At 38.6% G+C, this 11,894-nt stretch overlaps 1 protein-coding gene across 1 annotated transcript in view; it reads right to left on the bottom strand.

Moving 5' to 3' along the window:
* The window catches only part of EXD1 (exonuclease 3'-5' domain containing 1), a 36,336-nt gene extending 25,460 nt beyond the window's left edge, over nt 1–10,876 (bottom strand). The window contains exons 1-4 of the mRNA XM_006882998.1: nt 10,744–10,876; nt 9,115–9,183; nt 7,959–8,016; nt 7,539–7,666 (exon numbers count right to left, since the gene is read on the bottom strand). Of these exons, the coding sequence (XP_006883060.1) occupies nt 7,539–7,666; nt 7,959–8,016; nt 9,115–9,183; nt 10,744–10,876 (388 nt within the window). The remainder of the gene's footprint in view (nt 1–7,538; nt 7,667–7,958; nt 8,017–9,114; nt 9,184–10,743) is intronic.
* Between the last annotated feature and the right edge of the window lie 1,018 nt (nt 10,877–11,894).

The raw sequence follows: 11,894 nt of genomic DNA, 5'->3' as shown, positions 1-11,894 counted from the left end.
CACATTTCTCCTCATAGAGCCCAGCCTCCCGGATAATCTGTTCTGCATATAGGTTGAAAAGGTATGGAGATAGGATGCATCCCTGGCGTACATAAAAAAATAATTGAAAATGAAAGATACACTTGAATGTAATGTGTAACTATGACTCTTCTAGTAGAAGAACTTTCCTTACTTTGAGTTAGGGGAAGATTTCTTAGCCACAACATTAAAACCACTTCCTCTTACAGAAAAAAAGGTAAAAACTGGGCTCTATAAAGATGAAAACAAATTCTTTTTTAAGACACTTTTAAGTCATGGCGATGACTGCAGCTCTCACTTGAAAGGGGACTAAGGGCTATAGTCATAAGGTGAAGAGTACTTCCAGAAGGAAGCACACTGTCAGGTATGTGCTTTGCAAATAGTTTTCCTAGTCTATGGCTTGTCTTTTTATTCTCTTAAAGCATCTTTAATGAGGAGAAACTTAACAACTATGGCCCAAAGTCACCTCCATGCCACAACATAGATTGGCCTGTAAATTTATTAGTAACACTAAGGACATAACACTCCTTGGAATTATCAACCATACAAGATCAAAAGAGCAGCATTTGCCAGAGATGACTATGCAAACAGGAAACACAAGGAGGAAGTAGGAAGAGTGCTGTTACAATGTGGGGATTGTAATCAATGTTATAAAACAGAATGTGTAATAACAGCAAAGTTCAATAAGACAGTAAACAATAAGTACTGGTAGGGATTGAAGAGAGAGAAAATTCTCATACACTTCTGGTAGGAATGTGCATAGTGCAACTACTATGGAAAAGAATTTTAGTGCTTCCTGAGGAAGTTGAAAATAGAAATTGTATTTGATCCAGTAATCCTACTAATAAGTATCTTTAGGATTATAGCCAGAGCTTTGACAAGGACAGATATTCTCACACCAATGTTGATTGCAGCATTATTTCTTTCAGTCTGTAACTAAAATCTACCCTCATGTCCATCACAAAGGAAACAGATTTTTTAAAAAGGAATAGATAGTTTTCGCTTTGGCAGCACATGTACTAAAACTGGAACAAAACAGGGAAGATTAGCATGCCCCCTGTGCAGGAATGACATGCAAATTTGTGAAGCATTTCATATTTTTGCACAATTTGGTGAGTGGAAGGAGAGGATAAAGGAAATGGAAAAGATCTGGTAGGGACCTGAAAAGACAGGGTAATGGTGGGCATAGTTCAATGGTGGTTAGTTTTATAAAACAATGACTGGGAATGATTGTATGAAACACAAAGAGAATGAAGAATAGTGTGAAACACAATGTACATGAACTGTGTAAGCAAACCAATATAAAATAAAAATGTCAAAAAATACACTATAGGGAAAAAATTAATAGATAAATAAATGATGATACATTCATGCAATAAAACACTATGGAACACCAAAGAGTCCATGACATGCCACATAATGTGGATAAATCTAAAGGTCATTATGCCAAATAAAATAAGTCAGTCACAAAAGGGCAAAAATATCATATGAATAAGCCATTGTAAAAAGCTAAAAAAAAGTACATATACACAGAATCTTTCTTTTTTTTTTCTTTTTTAAATTATCAAAACAAGTGAAAAAGGTTTTGTTAAAGTAATGCAAAGGAAGCATGATTGGTCAAAGATGGATAGGCCCTGCTAAAGAGTTAAAGAGAAAAGTCAAGAAAAGTGGCAAACACCGCTGGAAATTCAGGTGGACTCAAACCTTATGCCATGCTGCCCAAAGGGGAGTGAGAGCTCAGGATACATTTAAAAATTTTTTTTTTATTAATCATTTTGTAGCATGTAACATATATATTTTTGTAACATATATATTTTTTATGGCATATTCTTTCCATTTAATTTTTCCCAATTCACTCAATGTTGCACATTTTCCTCCCTGCCCAACCCTCCCCCAGTTCATTTTTCTCTTTGAAAAAAAAATTCTTTAATTGTTATACACCTCACTCCCCACCCCCAGTCATTCTTGAATGTTTACCTGGCATGGGAAGAGAAAGGAGAACAATATTTAATAGATAATAGAGAAAGCACCAAAAGAAGATGGAGGGAATATACAGAGTCACTTTACCAAAAAGAATTGGTCAACACTGAAATATTTTGTAATTGTTGTTATTGCTATGTGTTGTCAAGTTGCCTGCAACTCAGAGTGACCCTATGTACAAAAGCCCTGAAACCTGCTCTATCCTGTATCAATTTTATTATCTCTGACATGTTGTTGTTAAGTTCCTGCAGTCAAAGGTGACTCATAGCGACCCTATGAAGGAGAGTCCTCGACGCTTGGGTGCCTTTCATCCTCTCTCCAGGTTCATAGGGTTTCCGTAGGCAAGCTAAGGAAGGAGGATGCCACTCCTCCTTCCAAGCTTGCTTTAATCGGGGAGCTCCACCCCACTCTGTCCGCATTGGGTAGCCAATAATTAACACATTTGACACACCAGTGTTAAGGTGTTCAGCCTCACAGCAACCAAAAGTGAATGTAGTATGGCAACTTGTACACCAGGGCTATGCGACCTTGAGGAATGTCTGAACAAAAACAATGAAAGACAGGCCTGAGGGCAGCGGATTAAAAGTCACCCACCTTTGGCTTGGTAGCATTGCTTTCTGTCCACTGGGCCAGCTGATTTCTCTCTCTCTCTGTTGATATTATTGTTGTTAAGTGCCTTTGAGCAACAATCTATCTATCTAGTCTGTCTATCTGGTGGGAGATCTGGTGGCCTAGCAGTAAGAAACTGCACTGCAATCCCAAAGGCAAGTGGTTTGAATTGATCAGCTGCTGCATGGGAGAAAGACGAGAAATCTCATCCTGGTGATTTACTGCCTCAGAAAACCTGCTGGAGGGTCAGCTATGAGTTAGTTCTGACTTGAAGGCACACAACAAATATTTATATATATCTATATATATATCTGTATTTTTCCAAGACTTATTTGTTTGTTCATATATATCTTTGCAATATTATATATATATATATATCCACAATCATAAATATATATCCACAACCTTAAAATATTAATATATAAAATATATACGCGTGTATGTGGTGGCTTAGAGTTAAGGAATTGCGCTGCCAGCTCAGTAGGGTCCGTTATGAGTTAGTTCCGACTCAAGGGCACTTAACAACAATATATATACAAGAAAGGGTTGGAAGAATCAGAGCCAGAAACTAAGATGAATCAATGAAAGAAAAGTCGAGATGGTGTGGTGATATTAAAGCCAGAGTGTGAGAAAGAGCAAAGCAAAACAGGAGAATAGGACACACCTGGTCCTGAACACTACTGACCTCTGAACTGGCTTTGGAATTGCCCTGGAATTCGCCCTCTGGCCCTGTGTTTTTGTTGTTGTTTTGTGAGGTCGAGTGAGTACGACTCATTGTGATCCTGGCGGAAGTGGGGCTGGTTGTCTACACAACTGACACAACATGCCTGTTGAAAAGGCAACTTGTTTAGGGGGCTGGAGTCCTGGAGGTGAGACCTCAGATACTATGAAATCCAATCCCTTCCATTTTCCACTGAGGAACAGAAGATTTACTTTCTTACTGCCAAAAGAACAAACAGATAAGTCTTGGAAAAAGTGCAGCCAGAGTGCTTCTTGGAGGCAAAGGTGGCAACGCTTGTCTTTCATACTTCGGACTTGTAGCTAAGTGGGGCTATTTGTTGGAAAGAGACAGCGTGCTTGGGATGGAGGGTTAGCAAAAGAGAGGAAAGCTCCTAACGAGATGGATCTCTGACATACTTACCCCCATTACCCCAGTCACTGAACTAATCCATTTCTCCGAGGGTCTTCCTCTCTTGTGCTGTCCCTCCACCCTTCCAAACTTGATGTTCTTCTCCAAGGACTGGTCCCTCCTTGCAACATGCACAAAGTATGCCAAACAAAGCTTCAGAATCCTTGCCTCCAAGGAGCAGCCTGATTTCACCCTCTCTAGGGTGAACCTGTTTGCTCTCCTAGCAGTCCATGGTATGTTCAATACCCTTCTCCAGCACCACAGCTCAAAGGCATCAATTCTCCTTCTATCAACTCTAGTCATTGTTTAGCTCACTAGTGTATAGCAAGTAATCACAAAGACTATGGCCTGAATCACGCTCACCCTAGTCTCCAGACTAATATCGTTGCTCGCCAGTACTTTGGAGAGGTCTCTGACAACAGACTTTCCCAATGCAATCTGTCTTTTCATTTCCTGGCTGCTGGTACCAAGAGTGTTGACTGTAGGGCCAAGCGAACTAAGGCTGTTAACAACCTCAATTTCTGTACCATATATCATGATGCTGCCAATTGGCCCAGTGGTAAGAATCTTTGTTTTCTTGATATTGAGCTTCAATTCATATTGAAGGCTTCAGTCCTTGACCTTCTGCAGCAAGTGCTTCAGGGCCTCCTCATTTTCAGCAAGCAGGGTTGTGTCATCTGCATAACCCAGATTGTTGATGAATATTCCTCCAGTTCTGATGCCACATTTCTCCTCATAGAGCCCAGCCTCCCAGATAATCTGTTCTGTATATAGACTGAAAAGGTATGGAGATAGGACACATCTCTGGCATACACCATTTGCAATTTTGAACCATGCAGTGCTTCCTTGCTCTGTTCTGATGACTACCTCCTAGTCCAAGTATAGATTTCACACAAGAATTGGTAGACACAGAAGAATTTAAGGAAAAAATATATGAGCAAGAGCCTGTGGTGATGAAGGAAGAAGTTAAAACTGCTCTAAAAGAACTGGCAAAAAACAAGGCCCCAGGAATTGATGACATGCCAATTGACATATTTCAACAAACAGATGCTGCCCTGGATTTGCTCACCATGTTGTGTCAAGAAATTTGGAGGACAACCACCTGGCCAACTGACTGGAAGCGAACTATATTTGTTCCCATTCTAAAAAAAGGTGAGCCGACAGTGTGGAAATTTTAAAACAATATCATTGATATCACATGCAAGTGAGATTCTGCTGAAGATTATTCAAAAACGACTGGAACAACACATCAGCAGAGAACTGCCAAAAGTTTAGGCTGGGTTTAGAAGAGGTCATGGTACTAGGGATATTATAGCTAATGTCAGATGGATCTTGGCTGAAAGCAGGGAGTACAGAGAAATGTCTATCTGTGTTTCATTGACTATGCAAAGGCATTTGACGGTGTAGATCACAACAAACTATGGCTAATTCTGAGAAGAATGGGAATCCCAGAACACTTGATTGTGCTTATGCAAAGCCTATACCTGGACCAGGAGGCAGTGGTCAGAACAGTGCAAGGAAACACTGCATGGTTCAAAAAAACAAACAATTTCATAGTAGCAAATGATAAAGAGCCAGTAGTGATGAGGGAAGAAGTACAAGCTGCACTGAAGATACTGGGGGAAAAATAAGGCCCCAAGAATTGATGGAATACAAATTGTTATATTTCAAGTAACAGATGCAGCCCAGTTTGTGCCAGGAAATTTGGAAGAACTGAACAATATAATTAATATCACATGAAAGCAAATATTGCTCAAGATCATCCAGAAACAACTAGAACAGTACATTGAAAGAGAACTGCAAGAAATTCAAGCTGGGTGAGCAAGAAATCCTAGGAACAATACATCTGAACCCTGCCCTATCCCCTGCCATCTTCACATTCTCTGATATGCTCCTCCATTGTTACAGTCACTCAATCAGTCTACTTTGTTGGGAATCTTCTTTTCTTTCTCTGCTTCTCCACCTTTCCCAGCATGAGATCCTTTTCCAATGACTGGCCCTCCTGTAAACATGCCCAAAATACCACCAATGGCAGTTTTACCATCCTATGGAGCACCCTGGTTGCACTGAAAATTCAATCAGTGAGATTAAAGGGGGGGAAAAGAAACCAAACTCTTTTATTGAGTGACACTGGAGGTATTAAATGGAGTACAAAAAATTTTCTATCTTTTTAATACGTAAGTAAAAAAAGTTGCCATCTCAACAATCTTTGCATTCATATAACCTTTCCCATGGTAACGGGATAGGAGAGAGTAGAATTGCCCCATAGGATTTCTGAGGTTGTAATTTATAACTAGCCTAAGACATGAGTTGTGGCACATGCAAATAAATGCACCCTCGTGTTCATTGCAAGGATTCCTAGTAGTGTAAGCTGGTTATGCATTGGGTTGTTTACTGAAAGGTCAGTGGCTCAACTTCATCAGACAGACTATGAGAGAAACAAAATCTACTTCTATTAGGATAAACCACCTTGGAAACATAATGGAGGTTCAACATGAGTCAGAATCAACTCAATGGTAGGAGGTTTCATTTTTATGGAAGCTGAAGGCCATATCTTCCTCCTACAAAGTTGTTAGTGGGTTCAAAACTCTGATATTTTGGTTAGCCAATGCAGGACCTTAACCAGTGCATCACCAATACTCTTTATGATGAGATTACAACCTTTAAAATGAAAAAGATTGAAAAAACCCGAAAAGTCCTGTTGTTGTATACTGTTGTTGTTGTTATTGTTATTATGGACCATCAAGTCACCCGTAATTCATAGCAACCCTATATACAACAGCTCTGAACTCTGCCCTATCCTGAGCGAATTTCACTAACTCCAACACACCTTAACCCATTGCCACAGTTACTGTGCCAATCCATCTTATCTGCAGCCTTCCTCTCCTGTGCTGTCCCTCCATCTTTCCAAGCATGATGTCCTTCTCCAGGGGTTGGTCCATCCTGGCCACATAGCCAAAGTATGTGAGATGGAGTTTCAAAATCCTTGTACTGAGGAGTTGGCATCATCATATAGCTGACCTTTCAGCAGGTTTTTGAGGGTAGTAACTGCACAGGAAGAGACTATGCATCTTTCTCCCAAAGAGAGATGGTGGATTTGAATCTTGTGTCATTGTATTGGTAGAACAACTCTTGACCACTAACTCTCTAAAGTCCTACAAAGGCTTTTTACTCATCTCATGCAGAAGAAAGTTCAAGATTCTTAAATGACATACAAAGTCCTCCATGATCCTATTCAATCCTTCTTCTCTCTTACTGCTTCTCTTCTTGTTCTAGCTATGATAATCTCTTTGCTATCTTTTTAAGATCCTATCTTAGTTCTGATCACAAGGCCTTTATATTTATTCTTTGTTATGCCTAAAATACAATTCTCCCAGATATCCATGCAGCTTGATTACTTCCCTCCTCTAGGTGTTACTCCAGTGTCACTGTTTTTATAAGGCCTCTCCTGGACACCATAAAATTGCAAAACCCCTGCTCCACCCACCCACCCACATGCATATTTCTTCTCTTATGTTTATTCCCCTACAGTATTTGGCCAGAGCATATATTTTATTTCTTTATTTTAGTGTCTTTCTCTTGCACAGAGTTCAAGAAAAGATAAGGATTTTTCTTTTATTTCTTTTGTTTATTTTTCTATTTCCAATGCCTTGAAGCGAATCATGACATTTTATCTTCATTGAGAAGCTAGTAGCAATGACCCAGCTGAACATTATATATAGGACCTAGACTCAGAGTTATGTCAACTGTGAAGAGTTCTAAACCATAATAACCCTGGCAAGGCCAGAGTCTCAGTACTCACCTGAAGGGCTGAACCTAAAGTCATTCAGCAGAGAGGAGTATGGTGCCTCAGTAGTGGAAGAAGCAGCTTCACATACATTGAGGTGTTCATCTTTCATATTATCCATCTTGGTTCTATTTGTATCTAGACTATTTAAAAAAAAAATAATAACACTCAGGTGAACTTGTTCTTTGTCGCTGATACTATTCACAGATTTTGCCACTCATCAATGGTGAGGGTTGGATTCCCATTAAATAAAGGACCCAATCATCCACTGCTTAATTTAACTTGAGGATACTATTGAAATACAGAAGAAAATATCTTTTTCTTCTCATTTCTATTTCCTTAGGCTACATTAGGAATTAAACTGCTAGTAATGTTTTCTATACTATTGTGCACACTTTAAGAAATGTCATAATTAAGAAAATTATTCCATCATACCTGACAGAAGATGCCTTTTCTCTTGCTGTAGCTTGTTCGTCTTCATCCAGCAATTCAACTGTAAAATAACCAGTTTCCAGCAGAAATCCCAATCTGAAAGGTATTAGCCACTCCCTTGCTCCACTTACCCAGTTTGATCAGGTACCATAAACAGTGATTGGAAAGAAAATGTCTGTAGGAAATGAACACCCATAGAGGTCTTCAATGGGCAGCAATAAATAATCAGAGCAGAAAAGTATTATCCAAAGTACTAACTCAAAACTCATTGCCACCATGTCCATATACAAACAAGTGGTGTTTTGTCTTTTTATGTTGCTTATAAAGTTTATATACATAATGTTTCACACTTTTCTTCATTCACTTTGTGTTTCATACAATCATTCCCATGCATTATGATTTATAAAATTAATCACCATTGGACCTTGCCTGTCTCTTCAGGTCCCTGCTGGATCCTTCCCATGTCCTTCACCCCCTCCCTCCACCCACCAAATTGTGCAACCCTCTAGTTTTGCCCCTACCCATCCTCACCCCTCTGCTCCAACCCTTTCCTCCCCTTGGGTCCCCATACATATTTTACTAGTTATCCTATTTTTACAACAATGGTCTTACGAAGTTTTTGTTCTTATGAAACTTAGTTCACCCGATTTAATGCTCTCCAGGCTCTCCTAAGTTATGTAGTATTTTTCAAGATCACTGCTCCTACAAATGTGTTTTATCACAGTGTTGGTCAGACTCTCTTGATATGTTATAAGCAGTATATATGCTGTGTGTTAAATTTTGCCCCAATATTTCAAATAAGAGATTGTGAGTGGATCATTAACTTGGAGTATTAAACTCACTTGCTGAATATAGATAATCCCTTCCTACTGAGATTTCTAAATCTGCCCACTAGTCAAATCTCTAGTAACTAGTTGTAGTATTCCTTACACTGTAAAGCCAAATGATAATATTTTTTCAAGGATATTCTGTTCGTAGAGTCTCCACCAAAACAGAAAGAGGAGGGTCAACTCTCAAATATCAACTGTAAACATTTGCAAATGGAATGTTAAAGGCAAGCCAATACTATGTTTTATTTCAATTACTGACATGAGTAAGAGTAGCAAGTAATACTACTGCAAATGCCAATATCAGCATCCAGGGAACATGAAGCTCTTACCATTCACAATCTCATGTCCAAAAAACATTTTCACTCCTGGGACACTTTGACCAGTCTCCACATTCTTCACTGTTTTAGGAAACAATTTATTTGGTTAATAAAAAGTAACATTTTTTTAAAACTATAATAAAATAGAGTACCTTTCAAAAGTCTCCAAGTTGGGAATTTTCAAAAGGCATTATTTCCCCCAAGAAATAAATAATAAGTAATACGTTATAAAGGGAACCTGATGGCCCAGGAGTAAGGAGTTGACAACTTGAAGGTACACAGTTCAAATCCACCAGCTGCCCAGAGGTGTGAGGGTGACATGTGATTAACTGACTCTGTAAATCCGCTGGAGGGTCAACTCTAGGTTGGTTCTGACAGGAAGCTACACAATATTCTGAAGGTACAATCTTGAAACATAGTATAAAGAGCAGTAATTGTACACTGAATTTATACTTCTCCTTAAGAGTATTCTAAAGCTTTGGGGGCTAAGGAACACCTATTGATTGATACATCAATTTTCTTAATTTCTGTTTCTTTTTCTATCTAATTCCAGAAACCCATTGCTATTGGATCAAATCTGCCTTAGGGTGACCTTCCATTGAGTTTCTGATGCTTTACATTTTTACCAATCTTTATCTGAGGAGGAGCTGGTGGATTCAAACTCCTAAACTTTAGGTCATCAGTATGGTATGTAATGCACTGCTCTATTGGAATACACAGGATCAAACTAACTACATTTGTGGAAAAAGACCGTAGAAAAGTTAACCACTTGAAAACCCATCCCATTTTAAAAATCTTTCCGATTCTTCCTCATTACTTTCAGAGTAACCAAAATACTCTAAGATTCTTAAAACGTGTCCTGCTTCTTAGTTTGAACCTACCTAGAAGTACCTAAAAAAATAGACCTGGAGATTTGCTTCCAAAAGGTCATATATGGAACAACTCTCTGTACACATGGAGTCACAACAAATCCAAATCAACTCAACAGGAACTTACAAGTACCATCTTTAACAAAACAGGTCTTTCTTCGCAAATGCTGTTCCTTCTGCTTAGAACAATGGTTCTCAAAGTGTGGACAAAGCACATCATCAACTGCTAAGGTTAGAAATGCAAATTCTTGGGTCCTACTTTAGATCTGCAGAAAGATGTGTAATCTCTTCCAGTGGAATTTACTGCCTTTGAAAGCCTACTGGAGGGTCAGCTATCAGTGGGTACACATAAGAACAAAAACAGTAACTTTAGATCTATCTAATCAGAAACTGGGAATGGGGCTTAGCAACCCATGTGTTTCTATGCACTTCAGGTGATTGTGGATGAACAAAGTTCGAGAACCTGTAGCTTAAAACAATCTTCTTAAATTTCCCCTCTTTTTCCATGAAGATAATGTCTACTCACTCCAAATATTGTTCTATTGTAAATTTCTCCCTTATGAAGCATTACCCATTGTCCTACCCCAAACACTCTCAAATTTAGATTAGCTGAAAACTTGTATTTTCCACAGCATCTTGTGCTCCCTTTCCCAGAAAGCATATCACACAGCACTATACAAATCTACTTGCTTATTAGACTAAGCCATTACTAAAATTCAGTTAATATTTTAAAAGAAAGCTGGGTAGAAAATTATGACTAATAGAATGAGACCTTTCTTTAGAACAATAATTCTGTTAGGGTCCACGTGCTGGAGCACTCCCTCGAAGATGCCACAAACCAATGTGAGTTTCACCCTTCTCCACAAAATATGGTTGAGGAAATGGTAGTCACTGCTGGGATCCATGCTATTTGATTCCAAAAGCAGTCTTCAAATAATCTTCTTTAAATACCCAAACAAAACAAAAAAAATTAAAGAGATCTATGATTTTGTGAAAGGTTGGTGTTTTTTTTTGTGTGTGGTTTTTTTTTCAAGTTCATATTCTGTGTATTGTGCATTTTCAGTTATATTTGATGGTCTTTTTAAAATATTTTAATTTATTTATTTTTCATTTCAATGAACATCTACAGAGATTTTGGAATTCCATTCATTCATTGTTGCACCCTTCTCCCCGTCCACCCCACCTCACCCCCCCCTTTGCTCCTCTCCCTGAAAAGCAAATGAAAAACTCCCTCAGGTTTATTTTATTTTTTTAATTTAATTTTTTTTTGGAAGGAGACTGAGCTTATTTTCCCTTTCCTCATACCTGTGAGGGATTAAAAAAACAAAAGGAAATTAGGTTAATGTGATTCTAAGAATAATTTAATAATCTTTTTAGAATGATAATGAGAAAATGATCATTGCAAGTACCAATTAACACATGGAAAATGAGAAGGCTTTGAGCAGGGCAGCCTTGACTTCTTTGTGTGTAAAACAGGAAGACATATATCCTATTGAGAATCAATCTGAACACTGTCTTATCCCATGCCATCCTCACAATCTCTGACACACTCAAGTTCGTTGCCATAGTCACTGGTTGAGGGTCTTCCTCTCCTTTTGTCCACCTTAAAAGAAGATGGAAAGAGTATACAGAGTCATTGTATAAAAGGAATTGGTGGACAGAGAAGAATTTAATGAAACAACATATGAGCAAGAGCCTATGGTAATGAAGGAAGAAGTTAAAGCTGCTCTAAAAAAACTGGCAAAAACAAGGCTCTGGGAATTGACAGCATACCAATTGACAGATTTCAACAAACAGATGCTACCCTGGATGTGCTCACCAAGTTGTGCCAAGGAATTTGGAAGACAACCATCTGGCCAACAGAGTGGAAGAGAACGATATTGCTCCCATTCTAAAGAAAGGTGATAGAGTGAGGAAATTTTC

This window comes from Elephantulus edwardii, unplaced genomic scaffold, assembly GCF_000299155.1.
Source record: "Elephantulus edwardii isolate Elephantulus edwardi_28Jun2011 unplaced genomic scaffold, EleEdw1.0 scaffold00026, whole genome shotgun sequence".
Lineage (NCBI taxonomy): Eukaryota > Metazoa > Chordata > Mammalia > Macroscelidea > Macroscelididae > Elephantulus > Elephantulus edwardii.
This window is presented reverse-complemented; position numbering and strand designations above follow the sequence as displayed.